General features: G+C 36.1%; 1 protein-coding gene across 1 annotated transcript; it reads right to left on the bottom strand.

The window, feature by feature from the left end:
- Nucleotides 1-17,413: 17,413 nt before the first annotated feature.
- On the bottom strand, nucleotides 17,414-21,180 carry LOC113343679. Its single transcript, XM_026587838.1, has 5 exons — nucleotides 21,177-21,180; nucleotides 18,650-19,549; nucleotides 17,883-18,372; nucleotides 17,615-17,782; nucleotides 17,414-17,462 (listed from the first exon to the last, which is right to left on the bottom strand). The coding sequence occupies exons 1-5, from the start codon at nucleotides 21,178-21,180 to the stop codon at nucleotides 17,414-17,416; spliced, it is 1,611 nt and encodes a 536-aa protein (XP_026443623.1).
- Between the last annotated feature and the right edge of the window lie 2,031 nt (nucleotides 21,181-23,211).

Raw genomic sequence — 23,211 nt, 5'->3', positions numbered from 1 at the left:
TTTTTAACTAAGGGAGTTTTTTGATATAAGTGCAATATCCTTTACCCTTCTTTATCACAGATCAAACGCCTGATTTGGGTGCTTGATGAGTGAGTTGGTTACTAGATCAAATTTAGACATTTGTTTCTAGCGTCACGATGTAAAAGAGTTGAGTGCAGTAGTCTTCATAGCGGGTGAAGCAAATCAAGATAGTGGATTCTGTCTTGGGATTCACGTGTCTTGGCCAAATTGGTTATAAACATATGGATACTGAGGAAACTGAGTATCTAGAGATATTTTATTTGGTATATACTATATGAAATTGTGATATCAATTTATATAACAGCTTAATTATGAGAAAATTCAAAACCCGACCAGGTCCAAGGGTTTTCTGCAAGAGAGTTTTCCTTGTCAATAAAGTTTTATGTGTGAAAAGAATAGGGTACAACGGGCACCACCAACTTTTTCATTTGTGAACATGTATGGAAAATTCCTTGTACAATCATATAAGTATAGATCAACAGAAAAGATCCTTGTACTTGATTGCAAAACAAGGTCAACCTAGTATGTACCTGAACTGTACACGACCCGAATTCCAACAAGAGCAAGTTTTATAGTCTATATTTCAAGATACGAATTCACAAAAACAAGTCTTCTAGGTTTATACAGTCAAATTAAAACTATTTATGTTAGTTAACATACTACGTGTGATATTTCAATTTTAGAGATAAAGAATATAATGTGAAAATAAAACAACACAAGACACTAGAAATTTTGTTTGCAATGAAACTACATTCTTGTGAAAAAAGCTCAGGACCTAGTTTAGTTTCAACATGACATTGTATCAAGCCTCTACAAACTCACTATCAGACTTCATACTTGAGTATTTTCGAGACAGAACTGACCAACCGAGCAATTCAGTTTCAGTCATGCTCCTTACATCTCTTGGATCTCGCAAGACCCTACACACTTGATTTCCATATCTAACATCCTTTACAGATCTAGGAGTTGCTTCAGTCGCAATGAATACTTTTAACTATTATGCCTCTAACAAATAGCCTATTGATTTCCTTCAAAATGATAAACAATAAAGGTAATGTAAGTGTGTTTTCTTATAAGCGATCTTCAAGGATAAAAAAGATATCAAGCAATCCTCAACAATTAGATTAACTTGCTTTATTCAAAAGTTTATAGAAATTCCTAATCGATTCTGCTTTACAAGATCAATCTAACATATACAAAACTCGCGGAATTAAAAAGTCTGGGACGAAGAGAATGAAGATACATCCATCTTACCGTCGTACACACCTTCACGATGTCTGATCTTAGTCCTTAATCTCGGAGTACAATCTTGATTATCACTTTGTTCACTATTCTCCGATCAGGTCTCCGGTGATGTGAAGTTAGGGTCTTCTGATTATCTTTTAAGTCGGTCGAGGTTAATGGGGGTTAGAAGAGAATCATAGAGAGAGAGAGAGTTGTCTGAAGTATATTTAATACTCGTATTATTATAATTAACTTGTTTACATCATTAGCCTTTTTGGTTATTTATACATGATATGAACATGAGAATTACATGTAGATGACTAAGCAAGTGATATCTTTGACTTAATAGTTTACCACCTTGTGCTTGTACCGACTTGGGATAGCTTTTTATTATGAATATCCAGCTTTTTAATCCTCCCCTCAGCTGACAACATTGAGAATCTTCTTAGCTTCGTACCTGGACTCAGGTCTTCTGCGCCTAACTCCGTGTCTTTTTCTTGTTTGGTTGCCTACGACTTGATTCCTGGACATCTGGTTCAGGTTTTCGACGTCTGACCTTGAGTGTTATTCCATGTTTCAGCTGTATTAGTCTTCAGCTGTCAGTTCTTGGGTAGATTCTATATTTTGTCATCTACATAGAACTTTGTAATTTATATCAATCTCATTCCTTGATCGCTAATTGTTAGATGGTCATATAGCAGAATAGATGAACTTTGTAATAAAATATAGTATGACCGGGCTTCATGAATCCCATAGTGAAGATTTCAAAAGTCGTAAGGAAACCAATATCTTTAGAGGATGACCCTAGCCTCCACTAAGATATAAAAGTACCAGGATTGAGATTCTAGTATGCAGAGAGTCCTCTATTTAGAATGACGAACAAGGCTAGGAAATGTCTGTCTTTACGATTACTTTGACACTAAGTAAGCTCAATTTATCAATAAAGTTTGAACGTGTAAGCATGTGAGAAGTTTTCCTTGAATTACAAAGAAGTGAGCCACCCGCTTATTTATCGATATAAGCTCTATGAACCAAAATGTTATCCCAAGAAAAATTGTTAAGTTGTCCTTGTACTATCAAGCAATCATGCAACTCAGTAACTCCCAAAAACTAAATCATTTTGTTAACTGTCCAAAATAGTTCGTGAAAAGATTGTCGTCTCAGAGTTCAGGAGCTTTATATATATGCAAGTTCTCAAACTGTCCAAATCAGTCCATGTACTCAAGTTACAAAAATGTCCAAGAACCTCTTAAAATAAACCAGTTCACGTACTTAGGAAATCAGTTTGTGTACTTGAGACTCAAATTTTCCAGTAACACTCGGCCAGTTCGTATATATGACTCAATAAGTAACATTAGAGCATTGCTCGGTTGAACCCACCAAGCGTTGGTATGTCAAGTTTGGTTGTCATATTTTAGTGAATCAAAACTCATGTTAAGAGTCGCTTGATTATGTACTAGAGTCAACTTCGTATAGGTTAGCTTGAAAGTATAAGGATATGAGACATTACAAGTATTGCGAAGTCTTGAAGATATGAAGAAGCAAGGAGCTACAACGACAACAATCATCCTTCCACTTGAGGTTAATGATATTTGACTTGAACTGTTTCATTCCCTGACGTATCTTTCAAGTCGTGCATATTGAAAACAAAACTGCGAAGCATATTTGAACTTTAGATAGACATAGTATTAAGGAATACAATACGAGGTTTATTGCTTAACCATTAAACTTTGTAGATAAGACATCGCCATAATCATTTGACTGCTATTATGATTATGTATAGGTATGAGGTGAGAATTTCATTCTAGGGAAAAATGTTTTACATGTGGTCTAAGGAAGTAAGTTCATAAACTTGTTTGTGAACCGAAAAGGAAATTGCCATGCGTTATTGGTTTTGTTATTTATTGTATATCTTATGAACAACCAATATGTGTGATTGAGTATAACCGTTCACGATTTGTTGTGTTCTTGGTAGAACTATTCACAAAGGCCTGACTTATATATTGGTATGACTTTTATTAGTGAAACCGATCTTAAGAAATCACCTGAGATGGTATGATCGGGTTTGTGATTTTATGTCTGGCCAAGTATGAGAGAGGGGAACCGATCCTAGTAATAGGTCCAATACATCACAAAGGGGAACCAATCCTTGTATGAGGTGCAGCAAGGTTTATAGCAGAAAGGGGAACCGATCCTATGAACATGTGCAACACGTTTTTAGTAAAAGGGGAACCGATCCTATGGACATGTGCAACACATATAAGTTAGATACCATATATATGTGGGGAACCGATCCTAGTACCTAGTCAACCGAATTTTGGAAAGCTAGTGTGACTATGCACAGTACTCACATGGAAGGTAGAACCGAAACTTGTTTTGGTAGAACCGATAAACCCATGATTGTGGTTGAATATTATTTGATCAATCACATAGTTCTTGAAAGTCTGATGAACCAATTCTAAACTTGTTTGGAAGTGTGGAAAATCGGTTTCAAGGTTGTAAGTGTGAAAGAAAACTTACAAAGTAAGGATGTCGACATACTATGAACACGTGCTATGAATGTATATTATTTAATTGTTCAAAGTTATTCCTTAATATCCAAGGGAAGAGAATCCCAGGATCGAAACATAAATAAGTTAAGAATCTTTTAATTAAGGTATTTAACTTCATTTTGTAGGGAAATGAAAATTAGTAATGTGCATTTACTAACTAGAGATTTTCCGAGAGATTTCGATCATTATTTTTGGACAGAGCATTTCCAGGAATTATGAAAACCGAATTTGTGTTTTAATGAATATCTTGAGAATATTTTCGGTTTTGGAAATTCCTTGATGCCCAAACATCCTTATCTATAAATACTTGAAGTTTGCCTTTCTAGCAAACTAATCCTTCGTAACAACAAGCTTCCTCTTTGTTTTGTTGTTACTGGTGTAGCCGTCTATTCGGAGAGGAGAGAAGAGTAACCTAATTAGGAGAAATCTCTTACGACCGCTCAGTTTAAAGTCTTCTTTGGGATTGAGAAGCTCTACGAGTACCGTTGGTGGGAAACTAGATAATTGCGGTTTATCTTGTGTTTTCGATTGATTTGATTGACTAACGGTGGTTGAACTTTGATTGCACCTAGTTTTTTTATTCTTGAGAATCTTCTCTTCTGATATAAGATTCACTCAAACTAGATCGAAGTTTCGACATAGATCTTTAGACTATTGTTAGTGCTAAAGACGATCTTGTGATAATCCATTGTTAACAGACTCCGTTTTGTGCGTGATTGATCACAAGAGATTCAAGTTGTTGTGTGCAGGTGTTTATTGAAGATCTAAGAAGATTTGTAGACAAAGAAGATATTGAAGATTTCTGATTTGTGGGTTCATATCTTTGGTGTGCACAATACTTGTTTCGGTAAAAGAGGATCCAATTAATAATCGGTTTATCCTTGTAATGGATTAGATTGATTAATTGAGTAGATCGGCATCAACACAATTCTTTGGATTAATAGTGTTGTTGGATTAATCTTAAACGATTACTTCGGTAATTGAATATAAGATAGATCTAAGAACTTGACGAAGGATTTTATGTTAAGATAAACAGAAGAGCCTTTGTCCGACTCATATCACTTGGTTGAATAGAGTTGATACTAAACAGATTTGTTGTTCCTTTAGTGTTTGGAATACGAACCAAAGGAATTGTTCCAAGTACGTGACTAAGGTCGGAGGCGTGGGAATACAGAAGGAACTAGGTGAACTATAGGTTTAGTTGCTTGGTCTCAACTATACGAAGTTAGGCGTAATTTTGTGTAGCGGCTTAATCCTGAGAGTATTCAATTCTGGACAAGGTCCCGGGGGTTTTCTGCATTCGAGGAAAAGATACTTGGCATATGTTTCTCGAGCAATATTTCTCATGTTGATTCAACTATCAACATTCGAGGATTTTATTGATCCAGCAATCAATATTCTAATTTACATTTAATATTTGGTTTTGCTGCCAACATTTTTGCTCGACTGAGCAACATGGTTTGAACGGATGGCCATCCAATATCTTTGATTTCCTGTTGAAACTCACATATCAAAATAAGTCCTTGATCGAGCAACTTCATCGGGCGATCAATCTGAATTATCAAAATATCAGTATTATCTCGACTGGTAAAATGATATCAAGACTCAACGTCTGAACATCATTACTGTCGCAACAGACATCTTATCTTCAATCCATGAGTCTCAGATCATACCACATTCGTTTATTATGCTCGACTCATCAAGGCTAAGACTCATTGTTTAGTCAAGTCAACAACTGGCTAATTAAATACACGTCTACCTTGCAGACTCCACATTCATGAGACATCAATCACGTCACATGGGGGATAATCACTAAGATTTTGGTCTGGCGGCCTACGGCACATGTGTACACCCACTATGAGAAATGTGTGTAATTCGTGCAAGCGGTTGAGGAAGTTAGCAAAGTAGTGGGTGGACAATCAACCAAGTCTCTGCACGACAAGGAACTGGCTTAACCACGATTTCCCACTTTCCCACTCTTTCGCTCGAGCAAACGTCACACTTACTGGGATCAATGTGTCTACTATTCTTGCAATATAAATCAGTTTTTGAATCCACGATTCAAAAAAAAAAAAAACAATTTTCAACATGCAAGAAATTATCGCTCAATCGATCAAAAACTTATCTTAGAACTCAGCAGTTCACTTGCAGAAATCTCTAACACATTCACAATCCTCGATCATCATTGATCTCACACATTTCTTAGCTTCCCTCCCACAGATCGACCCCCATCCCTCTTTGTGACCGAATCAACTCTGGAACGTCCATTATCTTGGTTTAGGTCGGAGTCCTACAGATTGATCTCTGAACTCAAAGCACTCTCGTGCGGTGCATCTGTTTGAAAAAGGTTTAGGCACTTTGCTCGGTCGAGGAGTCTCCGCCCGCACGGTCGTCTCTTCACTTTTCTAAAACACCAGCAAATCGTTTTTCCCCATCAACAAGCAAAATATTAATTCTCTTTAGAAGATGATCCTCAACAATTAGGGTTTACACTTTCTATAACCAAATTGAATTTACCTCACGAAATCAACTAAAATATTTTAGATATATCTCGATCTATCAAATTTAGGGTTTATGATAAATAATCGATCCTTGAATGGTCTTATAAAATTAAAAAAAGACCTTTGAATAACAATGATTATTGTAATAACCTAGTTACATTGTTCCGTAACTATTAAAGAAAAGATAACTTACATGTGCTTTACAATCCCCAAGTAAAGTCTTCAAAATATCGCTCTTGTTTGTGAAGAACAAAGATATGGAAAGCAACCTTATGCAACATACACACAAGTCTCCAATGGATAGTTTGTGTAGTTACGTGAAACCGTTTTTTATAGTGAATGACCAAGGCTTAAAATTCAAGACAAACATAAAAAAAAAAAAAAAAACTTGATTAAAATAGACAAAAAGTCACATTTTTGCAGTTTAGTTTGCGAAAGCTCGTGTACTTTTTCCTATTCACAAAATGAAACCGTTAGCCGCATTTTTCAGCTTTAGTAAATCACTCATAACTTCTCTGTCATAATTCTGAATTCTTGGCTCGTTGGATTCATCTTTCAATTCACCACAACATGAGGACCTTTTCATATATTGTATATAAATCAAAAATATGTTTTGGTATCTAAATTTGTCATATGATTTGACATATAAATGCCGGTGGTTTCAACCGAGCGATGCTCTAGTACTCTATTCTGAATCCCCCAATAGGAACCAGGCTATGGAATTAGAGCTCTAAGTCTTAAAATAAGAATTTACAATATCGATCTTTAGTACTTGACTTGAAAGGTTGACCGCATCTGAGCTCTAAGGGCTAGTGTTAAGGTTAGAAAAATAAGCACAAGCAGCAGGTAATAAAAGACCCGACCCTCCCTAAAAAAAAGGAAAAAACTCCTTGGTATTTGTACTTCTATACCTTTATGTGTCCTGAATTGCTCCTTCACTCTTGAGTTCCTAGTCTGCTAAAAGTCTATTTTTGTAAAAACCATATTGTTAATTCGATTAGAACTTTGACTATCACCAAAATCGCCATATTGAAATAATCTTGAGGTCGTTACTGTTACGATAATATTATACAAGGTGAGTTTGCATATATTGATATCGAAAAGATTATAATGTACTTGATATCCTTGTCATTCAATCGATATCAGATGAAACAAATACGAAAGACTTAACAATTTTTTTTTGTAAGACATGAGTCAGAATAAGGTTGAGGGAAAACCAAGAAAAGACTTAGTTAACGAACCACAACTTATTGGGAATACCATATCCACATTAAGATTTGCCAAACGGCTGAATATGTGTTACAAATCTAAATCAAGTATAAAGGAATTCTCTAATAAAGTCATGAATGAGTTTGTAAAATCTCATGATAAAGAAAGGATATGCCCAAAACTCAAGTTTCAAATTTCTTGCCAAGTACCAGTCTTCGAACTAGTTCAAAATACTGCATGTAAAAATACTTTGATACCTATTATGTTGTTCTCTTCTAACGGTGTTGCAAAAGCACCTAGTGTGTCGAAACAAAATGATATCAGCCTATGTATTGGTTGGCTTGTTCTCCGAAGAATAATCAATTGTTTTTGATGATTTCATAGATTTGTTGCTTATCAACAAGTCAAATTTTGTGATGTGAAACACTCAGTTCTAAAAATGATCTTGTTGTTTATGTCTTGTATGTTACTTGAACGATCGTTGATCCTACGGGGAAAGAGAAAGAGTGATGACATGGCAGGAGAAAGAGGCGATTTTCTAGATCCCCTTCTGTTTGCGTTTTCAGAAATGGAGATTCAAATTTCTTCTCAATCAAAACCAATTTTGAAATCAAATCTGAGCTTAGGAGAGGCAAGAACTTCGATTGATGGAGAAACAAACTTTGGGTCAGTGGATTTCCCCTCTCTAAATGAAACTTATGGTGTTAATGGCGTTTTATCAGCAAACCCTAGAACTGGTGTTTCATCACAAATAGGAATGGATCGAACTGATTGTGATAAAAATCACATGAACACCGAGATTATCATTCATGGTGAAGTTGAAAGCAACGGTGTTTTGGAGAAAAGCTCAAAGAATGGAGCTATTGGGGTTAATTCTAACCCAAACTCAGATGATTGGAGAACACTTTTCTCAATGAAATTCACTCCACCTTCAGAACTTAATGGTCAGAGAGTGGTGGATTACTCAGCTGGGGATTTTACTAAAGGAATCAAAAGATGTGAGGAGTATGTTGTGGGTTTTTGTGTTGGAAAAAGATTATCTTTTCCAGCAGTCAAGGATGCTGTTAGAAAACACTAGAAGCTAAAGAATGAGGTAAGTATCAAACTTCATGGCAACTGTGCTTTCATATTTGAGTTCAAAGATGATGAAGATCGTAAAAAGGTACTAGAATTAGGCTCTTTTTACATCTCAAACTGTCTCTTTACCTTAAGGCCTTGGTCTAATTTGATTGAATCATCAATATCTAGCATTAGAACTTTACCCATCAGGGTATTGATATTTGGGGTACCTTTGCACATGTGGGATAATGAGGGTTTGAGCTTAATCTCTAGTTACTTAGGGAAACCACTACTTGCTGATGACTGCACCCTGATGAGAACAAGACTATCATATGCTAGGATCTGTGTTGAAGTGGATGTTGATTTTCATTACCCTGCGAGTATACCCTTAATGATTGATGGAAAGATTGCCTTGGAAATGCCCGTAGAATATCAATGGAAACCCCCAAAGTGTGAATCTTGTAAAGTTTTTGGACACTCGTCTAAAAACTGCACAAAAAAACTGAAGCCTAAATGGAATCCTAATTTTTTTGAAAAGGTCAATGAGAAAAAAAAAATCAAGAGCGATGAAAGGTGATGTTTGTTGCGAGTAGCAAGGAGAAACTTTTAAAGGAACAGTTGGGGACAATTCCAATGTCTCTCAACTTGGAAGGAATGGGCTGAGTGAGGGTACATAAATCCAAGTCATTGAGAATGGTGGCAGTCTAGGCTCAACCAGTGTGACTAAGGAGGCAGTTACTGCTAGCACTAGCTCAGTTGCTGCATTTGGCTCTATCTCGGCTAGGGTTGAAGAGTCTAGTGCTCCAGCAAGTGGCAGCAAAGATGTAGAGGAACATACTTTGCTTGTTGATCATTCCAACCAAATGTCAACGACTTCAACATTAGCATTAGAAAAATATGGCAGTAGTGGAGGGAGTTTAAATCCATCCGACTCTGTACAGGGAGAGTGGAAGTATGCTAAGGTTAAATTTCCTCCTAAAATACGAACTACTCAAGCGCCATCTCCAAAAAAGATTACCAAAACAATGGATTCTCCAAAAAGGAATCATTTTTTGATGCTAAGTGATTTCAGAGAGGAAAGTAGATTTCCCATTGATAGCAGGAAGCTAGCAGCTCAGAAGACGGAAGTTTCTGCCCCTTCAAAGATGGCTACTGCAGATAAAGTCATAATAGAAGAGGTTGAAGAAGATAGTGAAGAGTTGGATGATTGTGAGTTTGAGAGAAAGTTGAATTGCTTGTCCTTTGAAGACAAGATCTCTAAAAGAAATGAGAGAGACATAAAGAGAAAGGATAGAGAACTTCAAAGACTCAACTGGAATGGGAATCAGGGAAGCTCAAATAACAAACAAGAGCAGTTGGGGAGAGGGCATAGATCTCAAAAGAAGAAGGGGCTCTCTTAGTTTTTTTAGTGCCTGTCAAGTTTCTTTGTTTTGATTTTTGTTTTCTTTTCACTATAAGTGAAAGGGTTGTTGTTCTCTTTGTTTTGGTTGGTTCCAAACCATCCTTTGTACTCTCTTAGGCGCTCTCATCTTGTTTCCTTTTTCCTTTTCTATAAATAAAATTAGTAAAATTTGATGTTTGGTCCTAAGCCCATTAAGTTAGTTATAGTAGGGTCCAAGCGGGTTTTAGACTTATCATTAGGTCCATAGTTATTTGAAACTAGCAAAATGACCAGCTTACCCTAGAACTAAACATGTGTGAAGAATGCACCACTATCTTTCCCGTACAAAAACTGCTGAAACGGCCAGAAACACATTTAATGAATGTTAACTTCACATAGAGAATTCAGAGAGAATCAAAATGATTGAGATATAAACAGATCTCAAAATTCATTCTCAAAAAGAAAACAAAACCCAAACTCATTCAGAGATTTTGCAAAAAAACGATTCTGATTCAGACAAAAACCGTAAAACCTAGATTCTGATAATGGTTACAAGAAGAAAAATCAAAAGAACAATCCAAGAAGAAGAAACAATAATGGATGATAGCACTGCTCCTAGGTCATCAGAAGATGATTCAAGAATTTCAAGACGAAAATCAACGAGGAAAAAATGTAAAAAGGTTGTAACACCAAAATCAAAGAAGAAAGCTGCTAAAAGTTCATCGGACGATGAATCTCCAGATGTACTAAAAAGAAAACGAAGAAAACCGAGTAACAATGCACCAATTCAGAAAAAAGGTACTATTTCTAACACTTTCGGTATGTTGTTTGTGTTTCTGGGACATAGATCCACCAATACATATTTGAAGTACTGATTAAAAATTTATGAAAACCCATCAGAGTTTACATGCAACTTCTACTTTGTGTTTCTAGCACTTAGAATTGGCAGTACATAACTATAAAACTGTAGAATAAGAATCAAAAGTGATATGCAATGTGTTTCATTTTATTTATGATACACAGAGCCACCAGTACATATATCAAATACTGAGGTTTTTCCTTAATTAGGTTGTTTTTTGGCAGTACATAAGTCCAGTAGTGAATGGGTAACATTGTTTATGTGTCTATTTACCACTGTTTGTGTTTCTGGCACATAATTGGCAGTACATAACTAAAAAACTGAGACATTGTAGTGTTTATGTACTCTAAATTCATCATTTTCTTTGTTTAAGTGATAATGATCTTTGGATATGAAGTACATAAGGCCAATAGTGATTGATTGTGTTTCTGAGATGATGAATGTGTAGTCCATAAATGTTATACTGAAATAAAACCAATTAAATTTTGCAGGTAAGGTTGTGCAAAAATCTGTTAGGAAGTTGTATAGGTATGGTTTCACAGCATTACATAGCCTGGTTGCCAGAATGAAGGCGAGTAAATATACTTTGAGTGAAGCCACATTGGAAAAGATAGCTGAATCTTCTTATGGAAAGATGTTTTTGATGTTCTGGCACACTAAGTACTCAGAAAGTCATTGGGAAAAGTTGGAAGGTGCAGTGAAAAAGTACTTGAAGTGTTACAGAAGGGGTCGAGTCAAGAATGAGCTCACATTTGAGTTTGTTAGAAGAGCTGAAACACACATTATCACGTCGACACCAGAAAAAATGGGTGTAATGTTTGGAATGCCAAGAATGGCAGGAAGAAGAACTGATGACACCTTTTTGATGGGAGGTGGTGGATGGAGGCAGAAACCATTCTACATTAGACACTTTGGTGATAGCAACACGGTTACAAGACCAATGCTACAAGATGCCATCTTGAAACTTCTCAAGCGTACTGGAATCAAGAATTCTGAATCTGAAGGTGGCGAAGACAGTGATGAACAAGTACCCGATAGTGAAGATGATGAAGATATGGAGTACAGGATACCAAGAGTAGAAACTGAACAAACAATTGAAGATATGGTTAAGTTATTATGCATGTTTATGTGTATTACTTTGTTTTTTACAACAAAAGATGCTCATAAACTCAAAGAAAAGTACTTTGGTTTAGTTGATGATCTCGAGAAGTAAAAGAATGTATCTTGGCCTGACCTGATACATAGTTTCTTAGAGAAGAAAATCAATCAGAACTACAACACTCCCGAGGACATCACTGGTTGTGTCGTCTATTTGTTGGTATCGATCATCTAGTACAAGCTTTTTTTTTCCAAGTACATATTTACTCTACTGTCATTTAAGTTTATGTATTTGATTCTATTGATGTTATTTTTTCATAGTTGTTGTATGCGGAGCATACTCACTTGGTGAAACCAGTGACGTTACCAGATGATCGATACATTCCAAGAGCGGCAAGGTGGAACATCAAAGAAATATCTATTGAGTTTCTAAAGGATATGGAGGCTTCGCAATACACAGTAAGTCCCTAAGAAAAACAATACATATTACTAGGATAAGTTTTATTTCATTATGCTTCTTGTAGTTTTGGTTTAGGAAACAATGATGCACCAGTACATATCTAAAAAACTGATTAAAGTTGATGAACTTAAGTATAATTATTTATGTTTTCATACATATTAAATGATTTGTTTTAGGTAGGACACTATCAGAAAAGCAGTTTTCAAATTGACCAAAATGATTGTGTGTGTGTCATATGCACTATTTATTTGAGTACATATATGTTATACTGATACAAAAACTGGTTATATGTGTGTGTGTTATATGTACTTTTCCAGTTCTCTAAAAAATTTAAGGATGAATATACTATGTATGAAAAAGAAATATTGAATGGAATTTCTCAAAGGCTTCCAGTTGAAGAGGTGCCATTGACAGTAGATTGGCAAGAAAAGTTCGAGGATTTGGAAGTAAAGAATGAAAATTTGAGGCTGACAATTGCAGAAAAATGGGGTGAGTTACAGAGAAGGAAAGAGGACGGCCTCCCCATTGATGTGAGTATCCTAGAAGAGCTTTTGAATGATATATATCACAGAGCTTACCCACATCCACAACCAAACTCGGGAGAAGAAGAATCTAGCAGTAGCTCTGAAGAAGAATCTAGCAGTAGCTCTGAAGAAAGGCATGATGATTTGGATGACACCGTTCCATCAGCAACTACTCCAACAATGCCTGTTATGGGGGGATCTGAAGAAAATCCCACACAGTTCGATATTGAAGTTTCACAGTTTAAAATTTGGGCTAGTTCTGATTTGGAGCGAAATGTGAAAGAGCTGCAAGAGGAAAAGAGCATGCCAGCACCATCACAGGTAAGTTATATTCTTTCTAGTATTAGTTTAGTTTGTAAAAAACTAAAACTTGTCAGTACATATCTACTATAATGAAAAAACATACAAGTATATATCTGCAATACTGATTAAAAACATATCACCTTATGTTGAATAACATACTGAAAAGGCTGAACTCCAACAAACAGCAGCGACACAAGTTCTGGGTAATATTGAAGTGGAAATTGGTTCTCTTAGAGATAGACAGGTGAGCGAATTGAACGTTACACTAGTTATTTCAATTTTATACTTTGTCATCCTATAAAATAATACGGTTTGGCATTGCATTTATGTAGGGTGCATCGCTTGAAGAAATGTTGTCGAATATGCAGTTTATGCCTTTGGTTTGTGAGCTGCCGAGTCTCAAAGAACTGCATACCGTGCCGATGGAGAAACTGATTTACCTGGCCATCCATGGGAAGGGTATTTATACCGATGAGTACTCAAAATATCTACAAGGTGAAATTATGGGAGATCCTTATCCATCCTTAGGAATTCTTAGTCTGGAGTACCCGTCGACTGGTGGTTTACCAAGCTTGGAAAAAATGCAATCTTCTCAAATCTTCGACAAATTTTATGCTAAAGATCTGTATCCTCCATCACAAGTTTCAAGACCAACTTTTGACTTGGGTTTAGGACCAAGTGATCAAAATGGAGAAGAGGTGCAGCAGCCTGCAATTGATCTAGGTGCACCTGATCCACCTCAAATCCATCTTGCAGCTGCGCCTGCTCATAATGAAGCTCCAGTTTCTAGAGGAGCATCAGATCAAGCTCAAACGGATCCCTCGGATGAGCAAGCTCAAATCGATACTGCACCTACACTTAATGAAGCCTCTGCAGTTATTTTAGCTGCAGCTGAACAAGCTCGTTTGAAAGCTGATCTTCAGCAACCTGAACAAGAAGTATGAACATGTTATAAACCTAGTACATATATCCTTCTGATACATATAACCAGTAGTACATATATCAATTTTTGGTCAAATAGTTCGTAGTCTGATTTGTTTCAAATGCAGGGAACAAGGAAACCTTGGGATCCCATTCCATTCAATGAAGTAGAAAGGAAGAAGAAAATGAAGAATGACAGAAAGCAACAGCTTACTAAACAATTAGAGAGTCTTGTAAGTACCTAAATCTACTTTTGTTTAATGAATTTATGTTTTGTTTTTAATGATGCTTTTAGCATATGTACTAATGCTGTCGATTCTCAAACAGAAGTATCTAGTTTTAGATGCTTAAAAGGCAGAGGAAGCTCGACTGAAGAAGAATATGAGCGCCGAAAAAGCTAATGCATATGCTGAGACTCTCCAACTTCTTTCTGAGCTACAGAAGGTAATTATAATTACCAAAAAAGTAAAAAGTAACAACTTTATCAATACTTAATGGACCACTTATGTTACATATGTTCAGTAACATGGGAAACCCCAACAGTACATATGTTATGTACTCAGTGAAACTAAAAGTACATAGCTTCTGTACTGAAAAGAATCCGACAATACATATGTACTATTATGTTCATTTCTTTTTTGCTTTTTTAGTCTCTCATTTGTTTTTTTTTCACGTTTATGGTATATTGAAGGATAACGAACCTGGAGTTAGTCAAACATCAGAGGAAGATGACGTAACACTTTCCAAGAGACTCGAAGATAGGCTGGCTACAAAGAGTAATGAAGTCAAACCAATAGCGAAGTCGACTACGTCAGTCATGGACAAGGAGAAGAAAAAGCCGACTATGTCAGCCAAGGAGAAGAAACTTACTCCAAAAATCACATGCACCCCTCAGAAGCCAGTAACTCGGAGCCACCCGCAGAAAAGAGTTGATCCTGAGTTTGCTAGTGGCAAACGACTGTCGGGACCTAAAAGGCGAAAAACAAAGTCCAGAACTGAAAACCCAGTTGAAAAAGATTTCCCAACAGAGAAAGTTCAGAAAAAGGATGGCGAGAATGTGAGAAAGAGAAAAGCTAAAGGTGATCCAAATCTGCAAGAACTTCCTAAAAAAAGTGAAGAATGCACGCAAGTTGTTGAGCCTAAGGAAATCTCCGTTCTATAAGGATTTGAGTTCACAACAAAGAGCGCTTCTCTCTCCTTTATTTGACAAAGCTACCTCAATGTGAGTCTCCCTTGGATAGGTCCCTTTCATTTTAACAAAACTTTATGTACTTCGTTTAGAATCAAACTTATAATTGATTTGGATTATTTGAATTTACAACAACAGTGCTTGGAAAGCTCCTGCTGTGATTGGTCATCACATATTATCTGCAGAGACATTTGAAGATCTGCTACATAACAGGGATTTAGAGGGAGATCTTATAAATTACTGGCAATACCAACTGAAAAAAGCATATCATAATGAGCAACCGGTGAATGGACAAAGAAAGTACATTCCAGTACTCCACATTGATCCAACAGGCTGGGTATGTTTTCAAATTTATCTCGATAAACAACATGCATCATGTTTTTGTAAAGTGCAGTGCATATCTCTGATACTGTTTTACATTGAATCCGAATTCATGCTTATTTGTTTTATATATTGAGAATTTGAATAGCATATCTGCGAAACTAAAACGAAACAAATTTTTTTTAATGTTGTAACAAATATTATGCTTTCATGTATGTGTTTTACACCATAATTTTCAGTACATATTTACTACACTGATAATTTAATTCTTTTTTTTCTACCTTTTCAGTTTTATTTAAGTGACCCAGTACATCAAGTAGCAGCAAACACTGCTGTCTTCTTACCCATCAGGAATATGGAGGAAGGAACCAGGAAGATTATTATTCCAATGTCACACCAAAACGTGCATTGGACGCTTCTTGTGTATGAATGCGAGAAAGGAGAATTCTTCCACTACAACACCTGGGAAGCTGTATCCAAAAACGAGTGTCTCGATAATGCTAATCTTATGGCAGAATACTGCTTGTTAGCAATTAATGAACGCTTGTCGAGCCTGCGCCTTCCACTTGTACACAGAGTAAAGATGATTAATTACCCAACACCTCAACAGGGAGACTATCCAGATTGTGCAATATATATCATGCACATCATGAAGAAAGTTGCAAAGGAGGAAGTAATTGATGGAGTGCGAATGAGCTTGGGAGACCCAGAAGAACTAAAGGACAAAATGCATAAGAAGAGGATCTCTTTTAGCATGCGACATACTCTCATCAACATCTCCTCCTGAGGAGAGCTGGAATATTCATGCTCCAAAAGGTTTTTAAGACAGTGCTTATATGAATTAGGACTGCATAGTAGAAGTTATCATAGAGAACATATTCAGAGTTTACTAGTTTGTTTTAGACAATATCAAAGTTTAGTAATTATTCTTATTTATTTTGATAACAATTGTTCTCGAAACTATGGTGTTTGTGTTGAATCTATGTACAGTTGTTTGGCTTTATAAAAATGTTGACATGTTGGATGGTAAAAGTCCATAGTATGAAGTGTTTTGGTGTGTCTTATGTAACATAGACCAGCTATTAGATTCAATTGAAGAATATGACTCTCTAAATTTGTTAATCATGATGGGAGAGAACATGAATCTCAGAGCTGGTCTCTTTGTTTGGTGTGTCTTAATTGAACACACAGTACATAATAGTTGTGCTCAGAAAGTCTTGAACAAACTTGGAAATCAACCTGAAAAACCAATAATATTGAAAGTGAATAATGTAGTACAAAGTACCATTAAAAGAGTCTTAAATGAGCACAAAGTACCTTGTCCCAGAAAGATATCAAACAGTACATAATTTCAGCACTCTAAAAAAAGCGAACAAAAGTGTTTAAAATGATGCGCAAAACAGAATCTGCATTGTGACCAATAGAACTAATAAGGGAGAACTGAAAATCTAAAAATCATGGGTATGAAGGAATGACAGTGCACGTTGCTTTGTTGTGGTGAGTTTTCTTCTTGCAGTTGGAACAACGGACGGACTTCCTAGATTTCTCCCATGCATTCTTGATACGATTTCCCTTTGGCCTACCTGGTGGAACTCGTGGATGGGGTGGAAAAATAGTATCCTCTGGCAGATACTGCTCTGGCCTGTTGTAGTTGGGGATTGGTCTGATAGCAATTGAATACAGCTGCTGAAAATTTATAACTTTGAAGTAGTCTTCGATATAATCTACGTATCGATCAACCTTGGCAGAAATAGCTGCTGTAGCATGAGAGCATGGAAAACCATAAACACGTCATCTTTGGCAGGTGCAAGTCTTGTTCAGCAGATCAACAGTGTGAGACCTGCAGATGCGTAAAAAGCTTTTCAGCACAAATAACTTAAAAGAAGTACATATATGCAGCACTGCAAACAAATACAAAAAAACAAAACATATGATTCACTCCTACATGTATGCTATAGTACAGTAAAAGTTGTTTTATGGGATAAAGCTAACCTAGGCGAATGAATCTCATACTCATACGCAGATGATTGAGTAACATTCCAAACTCGACCAATTTGAATATGTTCTTTAAGTAACGCCTCGTAGGTAGGAGTGAGCTTCTCTGGGTCCATCAAAAGACTCATTTTGCGACGTTCATACATCAACTCCATAACGCGTAACCTATGAATGGAACAAAAAGAACACCTGTAATAAATTTTGAACAAAAAAAAATGAACCAAAAACAAAGAAAACACCAACAAAAAAAAAAACACACACAAACCTGATCATGTCAACGAGGGCGCAGGCAGGCAACCTCTTGTCTTTCCGAATCCTATTATTGAAGGACTCAGCAACGCTTGATGTAGTCTGACCAAATATACAACCAATGAAGAACGCGCTGGACCAATGTTCCCTAGGCATATTTCGGCAATACTCAGCAGCCCCAGGCCTTCCCATTAACTCCATTTCCATTAGTGTTTCTTCATATCTTGCTGGTGTGAGAGCATAAGTTGCTTTTTTGAAACAAGCCATAACTTCTTTGTACTTCTCGTCTGATTTCCTGATTGGTAAGTTTCCTTGCAAGTGGTAGTAACAATAGCCATGATGTAAAGTAGGAAAGTGTTTAGGAACAGCCCTCAACAATCCTTCATGACGATCAGACATAAAGGTGATAGGACGGTCATCAACAATGTTGCTAAGATTGCACATAAACCAATCCCAATTGTCAACATCCTCTCCTGGGACCAATGCAAAGGCTAGCGGATAAAAACCTGCAAAAAACAAATAGTACATATATTATATACTGTCACTAAATATGTTGCTATATTAATAGACGTAACATATATTATGTACTGGAAAATAGACTAAGAATTTCCAGTACATAATAGACATATTGTACTCAAAAAAAGGTCTTATGCTTACATATATGAATTAGTGTGTGTTAGACACAATAACTTTTCAGTACATAAATGGTATACTCAAAAAGTTCCAACGATTAAAAGCAGTGAATAACTTGTAAACAATTAAAACATAACAAAGAGCACTTGCCTTGATTCCCATTCAGATAAGTAGCAGCCATAAGGGTACCTCTAAATCTCCCGGTCAGAAAAGTTGCATCAACAAAAATTATTGGTCGACAAAGTCTATAACCTTCAATACAAGCGCCTATTGCAATGAATAACCTTTCAAATGTCTGAGTTGCATGGTTAAACTGAAAATCCACATAAGAGCTAGGATTTGTTTCTTTCAATGAATTCACCCACCAAACCAGATCAGAGTAAGACTTTACATCATTCCCAAAAATTTCATGGTGTGACCGTTCCAAACCATGATATGCATGGTGATATTTGATATTAACACCAGCACCAACTTTTATATAATCTTGAATTTCGCGAGGCTTGATAAGTGGGTTGTGCATCACACGATCATGAATAAGGTTGTGTACCAGCTTCTTTGATACTTTAGGACTTCTCAACTTCACACCATCTCCACAAGTGTGCCTCCCAACATACTTTTTTATCCTAAAAACATCACAAGTAGAATCAATAGCAACTGCATGGATCATCCAAGTGCATGGGACTTTACTGGATTTCATTGTGAACCTTTCACGATCATTCTTCACCTTTGTTACGCGATACCCAGTCTTCAAACAATACTTTTGACAGGCCAACCGAACAACATCAACACCACCACGAAAAAACTTGTTCGGATCATCAAAAACATTCTCCCACCCATCGGACAGAAGAGGTTTAACAATTTCTTTTCCATCAGTTTCATAACTATCTCTATATGCCCTAATCAGTTCTGAATTGTTGTCGACGTCGCTGAATGTAGAGGAACTACATCCACCAGCTGAAAGAAAATCCACATGCAGCTCAAAGAACGTCGATTTCTTTGAAAAATGCAAGGCAGCGATACCATGAAGTTGAAAGCCAGCAATCACAGGCACTTTGACACCATTCTCAACATAAGTGATGATAATCTCAGAAGGGTTCAAGGTTCTCCAGTTTTCACAAATAAGAAATTTTAGGTCATCAATACTAGACTTAAAAGTAACCAGGTGAGCAAAATGATGATGCTTATAATAAATGTATGCATAGCAGTAGGTATTTGGATTGGAATACTCTGCATCAGACATGTTTTGAACCTGCAAATGTGACAAAGATGTAACAGTATTAAAATACAGTATTTCACATACGTACTGATGGGTCAAACTAAAAAAAGTGAGAGATCTATGCAAGAAACAGATTCTAAGAGCAGTTTCTATGAGTATGTCATATATGTACTGCAGATTCATGAACTACAAAATCAACTCATGACAAAGAATAATTAAGAATCTAGGAGAAACAGCAGAATCGAAGCACGTAATACGGTATTTCACATACGTACTGATGGGTCAAACTAAAAAAAGTGAGAGATCTATGCAAGAAACAGAATCTAAGAGCAGAAACAATGAGTATTTCATATATGTACTGCTGGATAATACGATCTGAAAGTGAAAACAAACCTGATTTTGAAAAGAAAACAGAAAGATAATCAAATCGAAAGCTAAAATAAGCTAAAAACTTAACAATCTAACCAAATAACTGAATAAATACGAACAAGATTCATAAAAAACAAACAGAACACAACCGATCTCCATGATCCAAAATTCAAATCTTAAACATGATTCAAAAACTGTAGCAGAAACAATGAGTATGTCATATATGTACTGCTGGATAATACGATCTGAAAGTGAAAACAAAACTGATTTTGAAAAGAAAACAGAAAGATAATCAAATCGAAAGCTAAAATAAGCTAAAAACTTAACAATCTAACCAAATAACTGAATAAATACGAACAAGATTCATAAAAAACAAACAGAACACAACCGATCTCCATGATCTATAATTCAAATATTAAACATGATTCAAAAACTGTAGCAGAAACAATGAGTATGTCATATATGTACTGCTGGATAATACGATCTGAAAGTGAAAACAAACCTGATTTTGAAAAGAAAACAGAAAGATAATCAAATCGAAAGCTAAAATAAGATAAAAACTTAACAATCTAACCAAATAACTGAATAAATACGAACAAGATTCATAAAAAACAAACAGAATACAACCGATCTCCATGAAACTGTAGCAGAAAGAAGAAAATGGAAAAGATTAAGCAACATACCTGTTAAAATCACTAAAGAAATCTTCAGAAACCCTAGTCCGAAAGCGAGAAGAAGAAAGAGAGCAGAAACCGAATCTGAATTCGCTGGTATTTTTTTTAGAAACTTTGAAATAGGCTGCTTAAATATATGTAGGATTGGAAGGGTAGTTTAGGTATTTGAAAATTTCACATGATTTGTCCCGCACGTGTACAGGACATGGGATTAAAAAATTAGGTCCATTTTTATGTTTTCTTTTTATTATAGACCTCTAGTTACTGGGCTTTAGTGGGTGGACCTGCCACTAACTAGTATCACTATAATAGTACCTATTGGTAATTCCTACATAAAATTAACCTTTTAAGTCAAAAAAAAAGTTTATGTCTTGTATAAGGAAGTAAATTAGAGAACATCAGAGTGCGAAAGACTTACACATTCGTCGAAAAATTCACAAATTGAGATTCGAACTTTTAAGGGAGAACTTATCAAGGAACTGAATCGAGAATTATAAAACTTATCAGATCTTTTGAAACTCTGTTTTTACAGGGTTTATATATCTTACTCAGACATACTGAAGTTCTGAATATAAGAATGCGATTGCTGGCAAGCCTGGAGTTAAATAAATGCAAATGATGACAAATATCTGGATTCTCAGTTACTTAATGTTAGGAATACATCTCATCAAGACTCAGTCAAAGCTCTTCTGGTAACAGCTGCCAAGAGAAAATCATGTATCAATCACTAGCTTGTGTTACGCTACAGATTGATAAGGATTTATTGCAAATATATTCTCTATAATTGCTATATTATGTTACGCCAAAAACATCTCTGTAACCCTTGTAAGAAAGGCATGTAATCTCTATATATTTGTCTACCTTTCCACCAGTTGAAGTGTGGATCAATTCACCAAAATATTGTATTCTGTTTTGCTATCAGCCGGAAAGATCCTAAACCACGCTTTCTTCATTTTTCCGCATCAATGGCAGCACCAGAAACATCCACTCTTCAAGCAATTCATATTAACCATCTCATCAACATCAAACTCAATAATACCATCTTTTATGGAAGACACAATTCAAGCCACTACTGAAGGGCTATCGTTTAGAAGGATATGTAGATGGTACTTATGCAAGACCATCACCAACCATACCAAACACACAAGCTGATTTACCACCATTATCAAATCCTGCATATGAAAAGTATGAACAGCAGGATCAGATCCTACTAGGCTGGCTGCTTGCATCCCTCACAGAAGGAGTATTAGGTCGTGTATCTGGTTTAACAACTTCAAAAGAAGTTTGGGATGCACTTGAAAAAAAGATATGCACCCAAGACAAGGGCACATCAGATGAATCTAAGAAGGCAACTAATGAGTTTGCGCAAAGGTAACAACTCCATGTATGATTATTTTGCAAAATCTAAACAATTATTTGATGCCCTTACAGCATCAGGGAATGCACTTTCTGAAGATGATATGCAGCAATCAATCTTGAGTGGGTTGGATCAAGCATATGATTCAATTGTCACTTCGCTGAGCACTGTCGAAAAGATAGATATCGATGCATTTTATGCACATATGATCGCATATGATATGAGACTTGAGCAACAACTAGCTTCTATTCAGCAACCAATGGCAAATATTGCCTCTTCATCTACTGCACCACCATATAAAAGACAAGAGCAAGGAAGGTTTCCCCAGAATCGATCTCAACAAAATCAAGGTTTTCGTCAGCAAAATCAACACAATCGACAGCCTAAAAGAGATCAAGGACAAGGTCCTTGTCGGATTTGCAATCGCAAAAACCATAATGCAAGTTTCTGCTGGTTTCGCAAAGATAACAATGCATCACAAAGAGAAGAACCAGTTGCATATCTTACTTTACCTGGTGGTCCTGCTGATAACAATTGGGTGACTGACACAGGAGCAACTCATCACTTAACTGCAAATCTCAACAATCTGAACATCAGTCATGAATATGATGGAACTGAACAAGTTCGTGTAGGAAATGCCAATGCTCTACACATTGAAAATATTGGTAATGCTTCTTTTACCCATAATAATCGATCCTTTCATCTCAAAAATATACTTCATGTGCCTGACATAAAAACAAATCTTCTTTCTGTTTCAAAGTTCTGCAAAGATAATAATGTATATTTTGAATTTCACTCCAATTTATTTGATGTAAAGGATCTCAAAACCAGGACAACACTGTTGCAAGGCAGGAGTAAGAATGGGCTCTACAGGTTTGATGATGTTCGACAGATTACCAATACAACTCCAGCTGCTCTAGTAACCAACACTATTCCACTGTGGCATCAGCGTCTAGGACACCCAATGCTCCATACTGTTTTCCGAGTCATTAAAAAAATTTCCCTTCCATTTTCCAATAAGAAGTTTGAGTTCTGTCATTCTTGTCATGTGAGCAAGAGTCATAAACTTCCCTTTCCAAATAGTAGTACTATAATC

The sequence above is a fragment of the Papaver somniferum genome, chromosome 1 (genome assembly GCF_003573695.1).
Source record: "Papaver somniferum cultivar HN1 chromosome 1, ASM357369v1, whole genome shotgun sequence".
Lineage (NCBI taxonomy): Eukaryota > Viridiplantae > Streptophyta > Magnoliopsida > Ranunculales > Papaveraceae > Papaver > Papaver somniferum.
The sequence above is the reverse complement of the archived record's forward strand: the minus strand, read 5'-3'. Positions and strand labels throughout refer to the sequence as shown.

Coding starts and splice junctions, on each gene's coding strand:
- LOC113343679 (XM_026587838.1), bottom strand. Junction 18,373..18,649: donor TTATCTGAATGGGAATCAAG/GCAAGTGCTCTT, acceptor TGTTTTTTGCAG/GTTTTTATCCGCTAGCCTTT. Junction 17,463..17,614: donor TATGAGATTCATTCGCCTAG/GTTAGCTTTATC, acceptor ACGCATCTGCAG/GTCTCACACTGTTGATCTGC.